This window comes from Peromyscus leucopus, chromosome 1 (assembly GCF_004664715.2).
Source record: "Peromyscus leucopus breed LL Stock chromosome 1, UCI_PerLeu_2.1, whole genome shotgun sequence".
Classification (NCBI taxonomy): Eukaryota; Metazoa; Chordata; class Mammalia; order Rodentia; family Cricetidae; genus Peromyscus; species Peromyscus leucopus.
The window spans coordinates 87133337-87152432 of record NC_051063.1 but is presented as its reverse complement, the minus strand read 5'-3'; the positions used below and the strand labels follow the sequence as shown (position 1 = coordinate 87152432).

Here is a 19096-nt window from a genome sequence, read left to right as displayed (position 1 = left end):
CTTGTGTCTGGTCTCTTCTATTCGGTTGAACCTATTCTTCACGCTTCATGATGGCCTGGAGCTTTAGAGTCTTAGCGTGAGAGTACTGATCTGGAGCACTGCATGTGACGAGTATCTTCTAGGAATCTAGTAGGAGACTGCCCAAGTGTTTGTCTGTGTGCTTGTTTGCTTGTTTGTTTGTTTGTTTGTTTGTTTGTTGAGACAGTCCTTCTGTGTAATTCAGGCTTATCTGCACCTAGTTGTGTTGACCAGACTGGCTGGACTAACGTGTGGCAATACTCCTGCTTTTGCTACTTCAGTGCTGAGATTACAGGCATGGTCCATTACAGGCATGCCTAGCTTTTTTTTTTATTATTGAAAGTTTACCATATTCTTTCCCCTCCAACTCCACCAAGATCCCCCCTACTTCCCTACCTATGTAACTTCATGTTTGGTCTCTGTCTCTCTCTCTCATAAAATAAAATAAAAATAATAACAGGCAAATTGAAAGATAGAAATCCAATCAGAAAAAAAAAAAAAAACTGAAACAAAATGAAGCAAGAAGTGCACACCCATACAGGGAAAAAACCATGAAGTATGTGTACATTGGTCACCTACTCCTAGGCATAGTGGTGATTCTCAGCCTTCCTAACACTGGGACCCTTGAATACAATTCTTCCTGTTGTGGTGACACCAACCATAAAATTACTTTCGTTGCTACTTCATAACTGTAATTTTGCTACTGTTATGAATCATAATGCAAATAATTTTGAAGATAGAGGTTTGTCAAAGAGGTCATGACCCACAGGTTGAGAACTGCTGGCATAGGGCCATCTCTGGAGTGTGGTTGATATTCTAGGGACACTCCATTAGAGAAAACTGGTTTACCCTTTCCTGGCAGGTACCAATTGCAAATAGCATATTGGTTAGGAGTGAGACTTTGAGTACACTTCCCATTCTCGGTGCTAGGATTCTTGTCTGTATCTTGTGGTTTTGTGTCAGGGTCTCACACTTAGTCTAAGCTGTTCTGGGACTCAGTCTCCAGGCTAGGCTGGCCTAATATTACAGCAGGAATCCTCCGGCTCCAACCTTCAAAGTTCTAGGATTCCAGGCATGGGCTATCATACTCAGGTGTTTACTTGTGCTTGGTTTTGTCCTTTTATTATTATTCTTTTTTTCTTTTTATTTCTTCTCTTTGTCTTTCATATCATAAAAGAATCTCCATCCCATTCATTTCCCTGTGTCCCTTCATATCCACCCTCTGCCCTTGCAACCTACCACACACACACACACACACAAAATAAAATAAAATAAAAAAATTTAAGAGAAAAAAGAAAAGAAAGAGAAAAGGAAAAAAATCAAACTTCCATGGAAGCTGTAGTGTGACACAGTGAGTCACACAGTAAACCCTTTTATCCATCTATCTTTACTTGCAAGTGTTAATTGCAGAGAGTCATTGGTTTGGTTCAAGGCCTCTGGTTTCTGCCACACCATCCATGCTGGGCCCTCACTGGAACTCCTCTTGGATATTCTGCAATTGCCTTGTGTCATGGAGATTCTGCAGCTTTGGGTCTGCAGAACCAGTTCCTTCATGTACTCGAGCAGATCACAGATGGGGTGGATATTGGGGTGGGTCAACTTATAACCCTGGTTTTGGGCCTGGGTAGTTGCAAGGTTGGTCAGCCTGCCAGCTCTCCCTTGTCCTCACCAGGGTGAGCTCTCTTGCATTGCCCTGACTAGTTCACCCCTTGCAGTGTTGAGCAAGGGGCAGGGCCAGTTTTCCTGCTTTCATGTCCTTAGGGTTGGATCTCCCACACCTACACTGTCAGAGTCAGCTCTACTGTGTTGCCTAGGCATGGTATAGAGGACACTCTTTAGAATGCTGCAGCTGATGAGAAGCAGGGCCAGCTCTCCTGCTCTTATGACCTCAGGGCCAGCTCTCCCATCTGTTTTAGGCATTGATGGGCAGAGTGAGGAGGGCATCTCTCCCCTACCCATGCTGCCACATGACAGATGGGCAACAGGGACAACTCTCCCATGCTTACAACTTCAGGGCTGGCTCACTCACACCTCTGCCCACTGGGGGTGCAGGGCCTGCTCTCCCAAGTATTATCGCTGGTGGCAGGCAGGGGTAGCTCTCCCACCCTTCTGACCTCGGGGCCAGCGCTCCCACCTCCCTCCAGTGTTGATGGGTAGGGGTGGTCATCTCTTCCACACCCATGCCACCATATGACAGGTGAGGGCCAGGACCAGGTCCCCCATGCTCACATTCCTGGACCAGCTCACCTGTGCCCTCTCCAATAGGTTCAGCTCCTCTGTGCTGCCCTGATGAGGCACGGGGCCCACTGTCCCAGGAGTTGCAGCTAGTAAAGGGGTCATCTCCTTTGCCAGCTGGAGGTGGTAGGGGCAAAGGGGAGGTGTTTTTGTCATTCTTGAGTCAGGGTCTTACAGTGTAACCTAGGCTTGTCTGGAACTCACTATGTAGCCCAGGTAGACCTGAATTTTCCGTGATTCTCCTTTCTCTACCTAAGAGCTGGAATGGCAGGAGTGAACCACCAGGTCCTGCTCTTAGATTATTTTTGTTTTGTTGTTGTTTTTCTTTTGTGGGGGAGAGGTGGGGACAGGGTGAGTATTCAGGGAAGGGAGAGAAAAAGTGAGGCTTGTCTGCCTCTTTGTGTTCAGATGAAGAACTGAGGTGGGGTAAGTGAGGCAGTTTCTTAATACCCTGGCAGACAAATAGATAAAGTAGATGTGGCTTATACAGACTTTGATTTAAAAAAAAAAATTGTAATATACAACAACATGGATGAAATTTGAGAGCCCAGAGAGATGGCTCAGCAGCTAAGAGAGCCGGCTGCTCCTGCAGAGGACCTGAGTTCGGATCCCAGGACCCACACTAGAAGGATAATAACCATCTGTGGCACCAGCTCCAGGGGATCTGATGGCCTCTTCTGGCCTCCAAGGGTACTGCATTCATGTGCACATAAAACAGACATCCATAGCACATACCTAACACGTTCCAGGCCAGCCAGGGCTACATTATACAGTGAGGTCCTATCTTTAAAAAAAGATTAGGTAGATCTCAAAAATTTTTTCAATGCTTTTGGAATTTTAGTCCCACAACAATAAAATAAAATTTTTAAAGAAAAAATAAATGGGGATGGTGAGGTGAACGTAGTGACTGTGGTCACTACAGAAAACAGCACAGAATCTGGGTGTTGGAGTTCTCAGGCCTCCAGACGGACTTGATTCTCCTTCACTGTGCCTCACACAGGCTTTTCTAGAAGGTGTCAAGTGTCTGTGAATAATTCACTCCAGAAGGCAAACATCCTACTTCTCTCTTACTGGAGTATTTTAACAAATGTCCCACGGCAGCTGAGCAGCATCTGAGGTTGGGGGAGGCCATGGTCCCATGGTAACTGCATCTCTTGAGGAGATGGTTGAATTAATCGTAGCCATGTTGGAGTGATGGCAGTGCCAGTGCCTGATATCAACAATTTACCAGAGGAACTGGCTGCAGAGAACATTCAAAGCCACCCTGGCTCACCTGGTGAGACTCTGTCTCAGAAAAAAAAAAAATGAAATGAAATGAAAAGGGCCAGAGAATGTAGTTCCATGGCAGAGCAGTTTCTCGGGATGCATAATGCCATGGACTTGAACCCAGTACATCGAGGTCAGTAAAAGATCACAGGTTTGCATCTTTCTTGAAACTCATTGCCAGGCTTGTTTGGCCCCAGCTGCACTGTGGTTAAAAATTAAGTTAAATTAAACTAAATTTAAAAAAAAAAAAACTTTTAAGAGGCATTGCTATGGAATTGACTGTGGTCAAGCCTAATTTTCTTATGGACAGAGACAGATATGCTTATCGTAAAGACAATGTATCCATCCAACATTGGCCATGCTGTCTCCTTTATGATTTGATCCTGATGGTTTCAACTCTTCTATATATCATCACAGCACCTTCTGCTGGGATTTGAACAGGAGCCCCAAGGGAAATTTTCCCCAGATGGTGAAATGGATGCGGGGATCTTTAAGAATTGCAGTAATTGTGCTGGTCACCGTGAGCATGGAAAGGCCTTAGTGTCTTGTGGGGAGCAGAGTGGGAATCTAAGGCCCAGAGAGAAGTATTTCCATTGTCTGAGCCAATAAAAAAAGAATGGCAGTCTTGACTCAGGCCTCACACCTGTCACCCTGCCCTCTCGGGGCCCCCTGCCCTCTCGGGGCCAGCCTGCTTACCAGAGTGGTTTACCAGAGTGACAATTTTCTCTGTTTCTCTAATTCCCCAGGATGGCTACTTCTCTCACCGGCCCAAAGAAAAAGTGCGGACTGACAGCAACAATGAGAACTCGGTCCCCAAGGACTTTGAGAATGTGGACAATAGCAACTTCGCCCCCAGGACCCAGAAGCAGAAGCACCAGCCAGAGCTGGCCAAGAAGACCCCGAGCAGGCATAAAGAGCGATTGCAGAGGAAGCTGGATGCCCAGGACAAAGGTCAGGGGCAGTCAGTCCTGGGGAAAAGCCCCAACGAGGTGCTGCCTCCTCGGGAAAAAGCCACAGGTGACAGTAGTCAGGGGAAGGATCTCTCAAGACACAGCCCTGTGAGAAAGACTGGCGGTGGTGGGTCCCCCGAAACCAAGTCTGACCAGCCCCCCAAGTGTGACATCTCTGGCAAGGAGGCCATCTCAGCCCTGACCCGCGCTAAGTCCAAGCACTGCCGCCAGGAGATTGCAGAAACCTACTGCCGCCACAAGCTGGGGCTGCTGATGCCAGAGAAGGTGGCTCGGTTCTGTCCCCTGGAGGGTAAGTCCCTTGCTCCTGTCTCGAACCCCCTCCCTCTGCCTTCTCAGGCCCTCTGAGGATAGCCACACTGTGTCTCAAACCCTGATGACAAGATCTGATTTGTCTGGGGACTCTGAACTCCTGCCATCTGCTATAAGGAAAGTTTCACAAAATCACATTACGTGTGTTAGTATTTTAACCTGTTCCCTTTAACAGAAGAGCCTGTCCAACTTTGACATTGTAGTATGACCTCGGGGTCTGCAGATGTGTGGTGCTGAGTTCACAGATATTTTGGAATGCACAAGATATAGAAATCAGAAAAAAAATCAGTCTCTGCTAAACCTTAGCTTTTTTTTCTATTATTATTACTACCTAACCAATATAATCTAACAGCTATTTGTACAGCCCTGATGTTATATAAGTCATCCAGAGAGTATTTGGAGCATAGGAGGAGGATGTTCAGGCCATAAGCAAACATCATGCCACTTCATATAAGAGATGGGATACTGGTGGGTATGAGTATTGTGGGATCCAGTACCCAACCCCCCATAGACTCTGAAGGACACCTCTTTGTGGCTTTATGTGTCCATAGAGTTTATCAGATGGGTTGTGGCCCCAAATTCCAAGGAAAGATGGGAAATGGAGGCTTAGTATGCCCTTAACACATTCTCTTTTAGTCAAGCTCAGCCTGACTTTTTGAGCTTGTAGCAGCAAATGAATATCTATGCAATACTTCCTGTTCAAGAGACAGATTTAAAAAGAAAGATACTCCTTTCCCCGTCGTCTGTGTGGTCCAGGTGGTTCCTGTCTGTGTTCTTGATTGCACTTGGCACTTAGTGTGCAGCAATAATTAAGTGGAATGCAATGTTTCCAAGAGCTGTTCTTGGCCAGTGACAGGCAGGGGGCGCTTTGGAAGTCTGAACCAAGATAATGTGGTTCCTGCCACATACAGAGCTTACGTGCTTGCTCCATGAAGGGTCTAGTAGTAAATCTGTGTGGTTGTTGGGCCGTACATCTCCATCACAATGAGATGTGTCTGCTCTTAGAGCAAACACACAAACATCAATACACTTGCTTAGGTTACAGGAGTTTCAGATTGCTTCCTAGCGTGTAAGGGAGAGGCTTACATCCTTTACCATCTAGTTTAAGGTATGAATGCCATGAACTCAAATGTACACATAATACATCTGACCCATGGATTATCTTAATTCAGTTTGGCCTACCTTAATGTGCTCAGAAAGTTGGACAAAAATAGCAAAAGCAAAGCTTACATTAAGATAATGTATTAGCCGGGCGGTGGTGGCACACGCCTTTAATCCCAGCACTCGGGAGGCAGAGGCAGGCGGATCTCTGTGAGTTCGAGGCCAGCCTGGACTACCAAGTGAGTTCCAGGAAAAGGCACAAAGCTACACAGAGAAACCCTGTCTCGAAAAACCAAAAAAAAAAAAAATGTATTAACTGCATTGTGCAAGTTATTAAACGCTGCAATGAAGGTGGGAAGCAGGAGGGTGTGTGTGTGGCGGGAGGGGGTGAGGGAGGGGCAGGTTGTGTTCCCAGCATTGTCAAGTTGAAAAGTCCTAAGCCATCCATCATTACTCTATGGACCATCCATAGTCAAATCAGCAATGTTGTGCTTTATCACCATGAATCCTTGGTTGAGGAAACTGAAACTCAGAAAGGTTTAGGCACTAGTTGCAGGCATGTGGCTAGTAGCCAGCAAAGCTGGTATTGGAATTCAAATTGCAGAGCCTGAGTCCCCTTCCATAAGTCTGTTGGTCTTCAGGAGGAAAACAGATTTTGACTTCAGCTCAAGTTGTACAAGTCCCAAGGAAATCTTGCTACCTGCTAGCTCTGCCCCCCCATCCCCTTAGTATAGTCAGAGGGGAAGGTGTCATCTGGGGAAACAAGGGAGCTTATGACAATGATACAGAGCATGGATGCGAGGTTAGAGTGCCTGCATTTGGATCTCGGATTTCCTCTGCTCAAGCTGTGAGACAAGTTGCTTGCCCTCTCTGTACCTTGGTGGTGTGTTCATCTCAGAGGGTTCAAGACTGTACAGTTCGGCAAATGTGCCTGGCCAGTGATACCCATTACACAGCTATTTGCCTTACAGCTCACTCCACAGTCATCATCCACCACACCGCAGAGTTTCCCATGCTCCTCCTGGTCATGCTGAGAGGTCTGCAAGCTGGTGTGAGCTCACTGGGACTGCCTGCAGAGTTGGCCGTCCCTGCCCTGGCGAAGGTGGCATGCTCTCCCAGGACCTCCAAACTGGTTAATGGGGTTGGCATTTAAGACACAAGGGCACACCAGCCCCATGATGCTTTAATTTCCTGCACTGGCCTCCCCTTTGCAGTAAATTTACTGTGAATAGACTAATTGCAAAATAACTCTAATTGGGTAGTTATCAATGAACAACTTCCCGTGAAACAGAATGGCTTACAATTAATAGCATTTAAGCCATAAACTATTCTTCTGCGGAAAGCAGGGATGTAATTACACCCCACAGGGAGACTGCCTTCCCCTTCTGGAAACCATGACACCCGGAATTCCCTCTGATCGGGAGGAACTGGAGCTTCAGCCTAGTGGTCCTTTTATATCCTGCAAAATGAGGAAACGAGCTAGGGTAGAGGGAACACATGACATCAGGCAATATAGAAAGATAGCTGTTCCTCCACACACAGAGGCTTCACTGGGCCTCGTCTAGACCATAGCCACTGCAGGCCAGTTCCTCAGGCCACTGGGCAGATCCAGAGGAAGTGAAATTGATTTTCTATGTTGACTTTTGTGAAGAGATTGCTCCTGCGATTCTACCTTGTCTGTCCCTCAGCCTCACCCCCACTCAGCCCAGATGAAGCGCTGGAGAAGGTTTGCTTTCTGTGGAGATGTTCTTGCCCTTCTGACCTTTGTTTCCTGCCTCCTGTGAAGGACAATCTGAAAGGAGGGGTACAGAAGACTCCCCTCATTCCATTTGAGAATACCTGTTACCTGCTTGCACATGTGCAAGGGAAGAAGACTCTTATGGACTCTCCACCAATGAATATGCAGAGATTCCGAGGGGTTTTGTGGGAAGTCCTATTCCTAAGTGTGCCCTCAGAGGAAGTAGTCCAGACCCCCAGCAAACCCTTCCTCCCATAGATCCTGTACTCACTGCAGCAACCAAGCTGCCAACACACACACACACACACACACACACACACACACACACACACACAGAGGAATACACTTGAATATACACATATATGTGTACACACAGGCAAATGTACACATATTCACATGTGCACATATACATACATGCTCATACAAGGCAACAGACATACATTAATGTGTAAATTCATTTCCATGTGCACATGTGTGCATGCACACCTATACATATGCACCACACACACATACACACACACAGTTACATGGAACACTTGTCCATCCTTTGGTCTTTAGAACCACCCTAAGACCCCAGTCACTCTGACTGAACCTCCCTGTGTCTTAGGAAATATAACTGTGAGAGCAAAGGTCAAGGGCATCTTGAACTGGAAAAAACACTGTGTTTTTTAAACCAAGATCATGGGCTTCTAGGATGGACGCCACAGCCCTGCCTTTACCTCATTTCCCAGTCTCCTAGGATTTCATTCCCAGAGCATGTTGTCAGAGCAGCTCACAGAATACTGTCCAGGAAGCAGAACCAAAGCCTGAACTAGGGGGCATCTCTCTCTCTGTCTCTCTGTCTCTCTGTCTCTCTGTCTCTCTCTGTCTCTCTTTGTCTCTCTCTCTCTCTCTCTCTCTCTGTGTGTGTGTGTGTGTGTGTGTGTGTTTTAGAGACAGGGTTTCTCTGTGTAGCCCTGGCTGTCCTGGAACTGGCTTTGTAGACCAGGCTGGCCTCAAACTCGGAGATGTGCCTGCCTCTGCCTCCTGGGTGCTGGGGTTAAAAGGTGTGTGCCACCATCACCCAGCCCTTCTCTTTTTAACCTGTCTTGGTCTGCAGCCTATGGGACTGCCATAGGCCCCACCCACAGTCAGGAGTTTGCCTTCCCCCCCCTCTTAATTAATCCTGTCTGGAAATGCCCTCAAAGACACACCCAGGGAAAGCTGCCCCAGTCTGCCAGGTGCTTCTCAGTCCAATCAAGTTGACAACAGTCCCCCAGGTCTCACACCTGGACCAGTCCACTAAGACTTTTCTAAGGCACTTGGCCATTAGAACTGAGAAGAAAGCCAGCCACCCAGAAGGCTTTCTAGACAGCTAACATCAAAAGTGACCCTTCTTCCTGCCTCCACCTCTGCCACCTCCTCACCTTCCCCAGAGATGTCAGGCTGCTGCCCCTGCTGGAGTGCTGACGCTCTCCTTTTAAAATTGTCACTAGAGTGTGCTTGTCCCTGAGACAGTGATGTGCCTGAAACAAAGCTGAAAAGTTTGCACAGGAAGAGGAAAGCATCTGAGACACGGCAAGCAGGAGGCCTTTCCTGGTTGTGGTCAGGCACATCTTCTGGAAACTTCCTGTATGAATCGGCACTTCGCAAACCAAGTGTATTTTTAACAAGAGGATCATGGTTAGATGGAGTCTTTCTCATGTGCTCACAATGACCTCTATAGACCAAGGGATTGAGAACAAGCTGCTCACCCTGCACTTGTGAGCCGAAGCTTGGAGCAGTTCTGCCTAGAGAGACCCTGACTAATCGGCTTCCCTTTTGTTCAAGGCTGGAAGGGGATTTTGGAGAAGGATAAAGCTCCTGCGTGGCTGGGAGGCAGCGCAAGCTGGGATGCTTTACTGGCCTAGAGCACATGGGTGCCTGTCTCCTCTTCCCTGGCTACCTCACCCCATAGCACAGCAACTCTCCCTCCCCCAAGTAACCATGGAGACACCAGCATCTGGGCCTCTGTTGCCAGGAATGTCACAGGCAGTTTGAGAATACTAGTAATTTGGGTTGTACAGTTGGCAAGCTTCTTTTTTTTTTTTCATACATTTGAACAAAATTGTTGATTCTTCTAGCACCTGGCACCAGGCTTGATATTCATCAAGTATCTGTTGCTATTGAGTGGTTCGAGATAAGGGAATGAATGAAATCCCGCCTCATATCCTCTGGCTTTTTCCCAACTCTGGAGAAAATATAGGATATCCAAAGAATGCCATGGGAACTCATCTTGAACTGGAACATTGATCTTCCCCCAGCACACTTCAATATTACCTATTTCACTAAGCCAAAGAATGCACTGAACAGTGTTTGGCCATTTCTCTTAGCTGTGACAAAAGTGCCTGGACACACCTTAAAGGAGGTACAATGTCTGTGGCTCTGTTTCAGACTGTGTGGTCCCAGGTCATGTCGCTTCATTGTTTTGGGGCTATGGCCAAGACAGGGCAGAGCATCAGGGCAGGTGTGACAGGCATTGTGTTGTAGAGCAGAGCTGCTCACTCATGGCGACCAGAATGAAAAGACAGAGAGGGAGAGACTGGGGACCAGGTACCCCTTTAAGGGCATGCCCCTAGAGACCTACTTCTCCTACCTAGGCTTCATCTTCTAGTTCCCATCACCTCATAACAACACCACCAAAAGATGCATCCATCTATGAGTTGATCAGTTGACTAGGGCAGAGCCCTCCTGAGCCAGTCACTTTTGGAAAACCCCAGTTCTGAACACCAAGCTGTAGACCAAACTTGGCACGTGAGCCTTTTAAGAGATTATTCCATATCCAGTCCTGACAAGCACCTAAACAGGGTGCTGCTTGGGTGATATGATGAATGAAAGAGACAATAGCTAATCTCATGACACTCACATTGCAGGGTAGGCATGGGCCATAGGAATAAAAGATGCAGACTATTGCCTACCTGGCATCAAACAGGGCAAAGGGAAGGACTGTGAGTCTGACAGGAGTGTCTTGGGAAGAGAAGTGGAGAGATGGTCTTTGGATATAAATTAGGCATCTTTTGGAATGTTAAGAATGTTAACACCCTCCAGATGGAATGGCTTACACTCTTGAACTACTGGGTTCATTGATTGACTCAGCTAATATGTACTTATTGGCTACCACATGCTAGGCTCTGGTGCTGGAATAAGAGCCATAAGCAAAACAGTTGGAGATAACTGCCTTCATAGGGTTTATGTTCTAGGAGAAGCTGGCCATTATCAAATGAGTAAGTAGAACCAGCCTTCTAATAGCTAGGAAACCAGGTTTGAATCAGCAGGCCTTTGGATACAGAGTGAGTTTGAAACCAGCCTGAGCTACATGAATTCCTGTCCATAAGCAAACAAATAAATAAATACAAGTTAAGCAGAACTAATCTGAACGTATGAAATCTTAAATGCTTCAAGATCCAACATTTTGTTGTTGTTCTTGTTGTTGTTGTTTTCTTGAGACAATTTGGCTCTCTGTAGCCCAGATTCTTCTATCTTAGCCTCTTGAGAGCTGAGATTGCTGGTGTGAGCCATGGTGCCAGGTTCTGCACATTTTTTAGCACAGCCAACTCCAACCCTGAAGAGGAAAATTCCACATATGATGACCTGTTGTGACACAGAGCAGTCAAAATGCAGACACTCTTAAAATACCATATAAAATTACTTTTAGGTATATGTATAATATATGCTTATATCAGTTATATATGCAATGTAAATAATCATAAATAAATTGCATGTTTATATTTGAATCCCATCTACAAGATATCTCATTATGTATAGGAAGAAAATTTCCAAGTTTAAAAAACCTGAAATCTGAGCCCTTCTGGTGCCAAGCACTGTGGACAAGGGGTCTAAAACCTGTGCTCACACTTAGCAGTCCACTAGGGATGACTAATTGCAAGGATGAATCTCAGCAAGTGAGTCCTATTAACTCAATGACTCCTGCCAACTCTGTTATCCAGGAAACTAAGGCATAGAAAGAGAAGACCCCCCCCCAAATCACAGTCGACAAGAGCAGAGTCAGGACTCAGTGGGCCAGGGGTTCAATGGCCAGAGGCTCAACCATATGTTTAGCCACTTACAAAAGAAGGAAGGTGTGTAGGGCTCTGCCTGTGGCACCTCCCAGCTGCTGCAAAAAGTGCACACTTGTTGGATAATTCACTTGCTGCTGAAATGGGGGCTGATCCTACTGGAGACCCCCTGAATGGTCTTTGAATTTAGCTGGTCACTTTAGATGAGGAACAGGCTGCATCGTTGTCCCCATTTCTCTGTCACTTTCTGGTTTCCCAGTATATTTGCGTTAGTGTAAAAATGACAAAGCAATAATTTTTCATTGTATCCTTCAGTCACCCATGAGAGATTGGATTTAGGTCACAATTTATTACCCCGTGGAATTTAATCCAATTTTTAACACCATGTCAGCCACTCCAGTATTAGAGCTTTTTTAATGGCTGTGAAATTTATACAATGATAAAGTAATTTAAAACATATGTAGGAAGAGCATCGGCACAAATTGATGCGTACAGAACCCTATGGTAAAAATTGATAGGAGATAAACACAGGAAATGGTGATTGATTGCAGGATGGTGGCAACCATGTCCCGTTGATCAACTCTTAATGGCAAAATTAGTAAACTAATTTATTCTTCACAATTTTGAAGAGAGTTTATGTTGCCCTAAATCAAGATCGAGGCTGAGCCACAAAGGACAAATTAATAGCTCACCTCCAAGTGTGGTGTGCCTCAACTTAGAAATAGGCCTGGGTGGCTGGAGGGCTGCCAACAGCCGGTCCCAGGAGACAGATCCAGGCACCAAAGCAGGAAGATAATGAGAGGGATGACAGAATCTCCCCTTGTCCATTCAATTTGTGTGTGTGCATGTGTGTGTGTATATACATGTGTATATGTGTGTCAGTGTCATATGTGCGTGCATGCGTGCGTGCGTGCGATGTCTGTGTCCTTTGTGCAGGTGCCTGTTTGGGTACACAGACAGAGAGGATAGAGGACTCTGGGTGCCCCGCTCTCTGCCTTATGGCCTGGACTTAGGCAGCCAGCCCCGTGCTCTTCCTGTCTCTGTCCTACCCTCCACCCTGGGGGTTCTGCACAACCAGGCTTGTCTCTTTCTATGGGTTCTGGAGATTTGAAATCAGACCCTCAGGCTAACTGCTCTTTTCCATTCTGCCATCTCCCCAGCTCTTACTGAGTTGTAGAAAGTTGCCTGTTTTTTCCATTCTCCCAAAGACAAACAAATGTAGTGCCATTCCGAAGGCACAAAAGCAGCCCCTCTTTGTTGCCTCCCATGAATGGCGCGGACACTGAGGTCTCATTCCCCCAGGACCCTATGTTAGTTCCTGTGTTAGTTACATTTACGTTGATGTGACGAGACACCTGGCGAAGACGACTCAGAAGGGTTTATTCTGGCTCATGTCCTCAGGGAATGCAGAGGCACAATGCAAGCTCTACCCACTGAACCTCGGAGGATTGTGGTCTGTTGCTCATATTTGGGCTTTTGTTTGTTTTTCCTCAATCATATGTGTTTCAGGTCCACTAGATGGGTAAGTTTTAGAAATTGATTATACAGTGCTGAATATACTTGACACTCCCAAATTATATGCCTGGAAATGGTTGGGAGGGTAACTTTCTCATTGCACAGATTGCCGCAGGGTGATTTTTGTAGTGAGGCTTCGGCAAGCATGCGTTATTTCACTGATGTCTCCTAGACCAGCACATTTTTGTAGCGAGGCCTTCGGCAAGCATGCATTATTTCACTGAGGTCTTCTAGACCAGCACATTCTCCTAGACCAGGATGTTCTGGTAAGAAATGGTCACTTTTTCCAGAGGTGCATCTCACCTTTATTTTAGGGTAGTAGTGGGCCATTGTTGGGCATTGAGTAGAACAACAGAATAATCAGATTTATAGTTACAAAAGGAGTTGACAGAATTTCTGTAAAAGACCAGCTAATGAATATTTCAGGTTTGGCCGGGCCTAATATCTCTACCTTAACTACTCAGCTCTGTATGGAAATGACTGGCTGTGCCCAAATAGATAGCTGTTTACAGAACAAATGGAATTTGGCCCAAGGTTGTACTATGCACTCCTGCTTTAAGACAAACTGTGCCTTTGTGTCCTTAAGGCTGTGGCAGGCAGAGAAGAGAATTTGCAGAAGCGGGGATATTTACTGCCTCACCTCCATCACGGGTCAAGCTTGTTCCAGCCTAAAAGTTAGGAGAAACCTCTGCAGGAAGCAGCCACCCCTTCAGGTCTCTGCTTCCCATCCAGTCCCAGGAAAGCTCCCAGGACAGAGGGTCCCTGCAAGGTGACCTGGAAGTTCAGCAGAGCCAGAGCAACCAGGCCAGACATGAGAGGACTTGGTCCAGCTCCTGATGCTGGCTAGACTGCGATGTTTGTTTCTGAACTTTATTCGCCTTGCAGCGGGGGACTCAGAGAATTTAGAGGCACCACTGCCAGTGCTTTCAAAGTCTAGACCTCAAAGGACAATTAACCTGGTTATTCAGGCCCCCTCCCTTCCTTGTTTATGGCTGTGAACACAGGAAATGCAGTGCTGGGTACATGGACTGCTATCAAGGAATTTAACTGTAATTTAAAAGGCTCTATGGGAAGGACCCCAGTGACTGATTAAGAATGCATTTGTAGAGTAATAAAGACTCCAGCAGCTCAGTGGAGCTCAGCCTCCAGACTATTTATGAATCTGGAATCTTGTCAGGTTCCTTCAGGGGGAGGAGGTCTACACCGGGGTTGTCTGGCTCCAAATGTTTTGGACAGGATCCTTGCAGAATGTAGGGTGGAGGAAATGGACTTGCCATTCTTTCTTCTGGGGATCCTGGAGTTGAATGCCAGTTCCACCAGGGACTAGCTGTAGAAGCTAGGGCATGCTGGCTTGGCCTCACTCTGCCTCATTTTTGCCATCTGTGAGATGGGACTAATAATAGCCTCCTGCCTTGCAGGTTCTATCAAGTGGTGCATACAGAGCATGCTGGAATAGGTAAGCTGCTCATTTGGTACAGTCATCCAATCATGGTCTACATCATTAGTGCTGTCATACCCTCCTGGGACGTTCAAGCGATGCTTCCTGCTGGTTCAAGTTTATGTCTAAGCAAGCTAGAAGAGTGAGTTCTCAGTTCTCACATCCCATCCAATAGCCTCTGTAGCCAAGACCCAACAGCTTTGGCTGTCACAGCACCTTCTAACTCATCCCCTCACATCTGGCTGCTGTATCTACCCATTGTCTCTCCTATCTGACTCTTCATGCTATACCCAAGGCATTCTCCTTTGATTCGCCCTAGAACATTTTGCTGTGGTTTTCCTGACTGTCCACAAAAGGCAGTACTCTTCTCTGCAGCAAGTCTGTGGCCTCCTGCTGATCAGCCTCACCTCCTTCTCCAGGCTCCTCTCTCATCCTCACCTCTCTCCTCCAGGGCTCAGTGAGTCCCAGCCCTCACCTCAGCCACCTGTGTCCCCTAGAGAAAGCAGATTTTGGCTGGAGCCTTCTCTCCATGCTGATCCTCCCAACCACACCCCTGTCCTCATGTCTGTCCTGCTGAGCTAATGTGGTGTCTTGAGCTTCCTCAGGATCACTTCAACTTCTCTTTAAATTTAAAAAAAAAATTATGTATTGTGTGCATGAGCATACCAAGGCATGTGTGGAGGTCAGAGGACAACTTACAGTTTTCTCCTTCCACCATGTGGGTTTGGAGGATTGAACTCAGGTCAGCAGGCTTGGAGGCAAGCATCTTGACTCAGAGTCATCTTGACACCTACTTTTCTTTCAAAGCATTTACCACAATTTGAATTAGACATGCATTTGAGGGATCATTCATTTAGCATCTCTTTTCCAAATTAGACTAAAATATTCAGGATACTGTTTTATTTTCTTCTTACTCTACCCGATGCAAAGTAGATATCCAGAATAGATGTATAGATGAATGGGTAGGCAGATGGGTAGATGGGTGAATAGTTAGATAGATAAGTAGATGAATGGATGGGTGAATGGATTTATGGGTGGGTAAATGGATGGATGGATGGATGGATGGATGGATGGATGGATGGATGGATGGATGGATGAGTGGATGGGTGAGTAGATACATAGGTGGATAAATGGATGAATTGATGGGTGGAGGGTGAGTAGGTAGATAAGCATAAAAATGGATGATGGAAGAATGGTGTATATTGATCAAAAGATGGTTGTATGAATAAATGTATAGACAAATAATTAGTGAATTGGGCAAACAGAAGGATATGTATATAGATACATAAGAAGGGTCCAATTCTGGCAAAGAGTCCAGTATGTATGCCTTTGACATAATCCTGGTAATAAATGGCACAGGGTTCTACTTGAGAATCAGGGAAGGTTGGATTTGAGAACAATTGTGGAAACAGTCTAGTTGCTAGATTGTTCTAACAGTGGTTCTCAACCTGTGGGTTATGACCTATTTAGGGCCATATATCAGGTATCCTGTATATAAAATATTTACATTACAATTCGTAACATTAGCAACATTACAGTTATGAAGTAGCAACAAAGTAATTTAATGGTTGGGCTCACCACACATGCAGAATTGTATTAAAGGGTCGCAGCATTGGGAAGGTTGAGAACCACTGGACTAGCAGAATATGTTAACTGATTGTCTGTGGACAGGAAAATAAAGAAGAATCCAGGAAAGCAGCTGGATTGTTCTTTGGACTGACTGGAGAGAAATTTGCACATCTGGAAAATGGGGCTGATGATCACACCCCTCACTGTGGTAAAAGTGAGGTGAGCCCCTGAGCTGTTTTGTAAACACTGTGGAAATGAAAGGAACTGAGGAGGCAAGCAGTCTTTCCTTCTGGAACAGAAGGGGCAGCCTTGCAAATGTTCTGAAAGAGCAGAGCACCCACGTGGTCATAAGAAGAAGAGAGGAGCAGATGTTAGAGCCTCAGTATGTAAGAAGTGTATGTCAGAAGTGAGGAAGACCACGGGGGTCTGTGTGGTCCTGCAGTGCTCAGAAGCCATGTGTGATGGGTGTCCTCTATTGTTAACTTGACTGGATTTAACATTGGCCAGGCACACCTCTAAATGTGTCTATGAGAGTGTCTGGGCAGGATTAAGGGAGAACAGAAGACCCACCTAGAGTATGGGTGGTATTATCCCATGGAATGGGGACCTGGATGGAATGAAAGAGGGGGACAGCCAGGTGAACATAGTTATTCTCACATTTTCTTCCTGGCTGCCATGATATGAGCTCCTTTGCCTCTCTGGAACCCTCCGGAGACATTAGCAAATGAGAGCCTTCCTTTTTCAAGTTGTTTCTGTCAGGTACTTTACAAAGCAACAAGAAAAGTTACTAACATGCTGCAAAGAGAAGCTGGAATCCCCCCCCACCTTGGTGAGATGGGGTAGAGAGTTTCCTAAAGCCCACATCTGAATTCTTTAACAGAGGGACTCTGAGTTTGATGGCTGGTGCCCTGCAGCCAGCCCACCTGTTTGTTGCCATAGTGCCTGTCTGTGGCTTGAATAGCTGAATAGTTACAACAGCAGTTGTATGGAGCCCAAAGCCATAGTGATCAATCAGTCCCTTTACAGAGACACCTACCTCTGCTCTTACTCAAAAGCTGAGCATCACTGGCCCCATCCATTGTGTGTTTGAACATGTTACAGATTTGTTCAATGTTCATGAGTGGGAATACAGAACAGATTCAACACATAGCAACAACACCTGACTTTACAGCATTTCAGTTGACTTTGAAAGATAGTGTGAGTTGCTCAAGGTCGCAGGGAAAAGCTCTTATCTAAACTTATTATAAAAGAGAAAACCTCCAGTCAATGTCTCAATGCACCTATGATCACTGAAAGGATGCTGTGCGAAGGTGTAGTGGCCTGACACACAGCAGATGTTCAACAAATGTTTGTTGAATGACTAATGAATGAGTGACGACCTTGAGAGGGTTGCAGAGGTAGTCTTGCACTGGAGTGTCTTAAAAGTGACTTGAAAATAAGAGGGAAGGTTTTGCAGCCCAGTCACCCAAGCTATTGACTAACGTTCAGAACACAATGAACTCACAGTACCACAGGAGGGACACCCAGAATCCCTGGGTTTGTCCAAAGATGGCGTGCAGCCTGGCATTCCTGGGGTCTCTCAGGAAGCAGAGCTGGGTTCAGATGAACATTGGATCATCCTTTAAAACTGCTGGCAAGAAGTGCTGAGGACTGCAGTCTCTGGCTTCTAATTACACCTCAACGGAAGGAAGAGACCTTTGCCACGGGCAAACTCCACCACGGATCTGAAATCTGATACAGGCTGTTTAATTACATATGCTCGTCCCTGGAATCATAGAAACGACCTGAGGAAGTGGCTCACTGTTCGTCTTCAAGTCAGGACTCTAAGGTCTCTTCAACCAAGGCCTATGACCCTTTGTGGGAATGGGTAAAGGTGGGCAGGTTCTACCCCAAGTGAGGCCAACTGGACTATGAGAAAAGCCTACTAGGAAGAAAGGCAATTGTGAGTTTCTTAGAATTTCTTTCCAGACTGGGGAGAAAAGTCTGAAAAGTACAAATCGACTCTAGAGCCCTCCTAAGTGATAAGAGTAACAGGGATCATTTGGGGGGGGGGGGCGGTTCCCATTATTCCCACATTATGAACATTCAGTTTGAGATACACTAGACTTTATACCAAGAAGCCACACTGTAAGTCTCTGGATCTCTGAGCCCCATGTGCCATTCAGCCTAAAGTTGCTCTTCAAGCTGTTTTCTGCACTGAGTACCCAGGTAAATGGGTTTTCATGGTGACTTTTTATATCCAGTCTCTTCCCGGGGCTCCAGAATTTGATGCTATTGCTCAATTGATGCAGGCTGCGTTTGTCCCTCAAAAGCCATTGAATGGACTGGGGAGATGGCCCAGTGGGTAGAGCATTTACTATGCCAAGTATAGAGAACTGAATCTGGATCCTCAGAACCCAGCGTGTATGTGTGTGTGTGTGTGTATTTGTGTGTGTGTGTGTGTGTGTGTGTGTGGTGTGTGTCTGTGTGTCTATGTGTGTGGTGTGTATGTGTGTGTGTGTGTGGTGTGTATGTGTGTGTGTGTGTGGTGTGTGTATGTGTGTGTGTGTGTGTGTGTGTGTGTGTGTGTGTGTGTATATGTGTATGTGAAGGGGTGGAGGGTGGGGTTACCAGACATGGCCATGCATGTCTGTCATCTGCTGCTAGGGTGAGATAGGAGGTGGAGACAGGAGAACCCCTGGAGGCTCACAGGCCTGATAGGATGATGAGAGCCTGTCTCAAGGTAGGTGAGGTCCAGTACCCACAGTTGTCTTTGTATCTCCCCACAATATACCACAGCAGGTGTGCTAAGTCATGCATGTGCCTGCATTAATACACATGAACATGCACATATATACATACACACACACACACACACACACACACACACACACACACATACACACACAGTTTTTTTTTTAAT

The 19096-nt window shown here is 46.2% G+C and overlaps 1 protein-coding gene across 1 annotated transcript in view; it reads left to right on the top strand.

Moving 5' to 3' along the window:
- Nucleotides 1–19096, top strand: part of Xylt1 (xylosyltransferase 1) — a 296511-nt gene that overhangs the window by 168721 nt on the left and 108694 nt on the right. Inside the window, exon 3 of the mRNA XM_028867781.2 lies at nt 4266–4779. Within this exon, the coding sequence (XP_028723614.2) occupies nt 4743–4779 (37 nt within the window). The 5' untranslated portion in view covers nt 4266–4742. The remainder of the gene's footprint in view (nt 1–4265; nt 4780–19096) is intronic.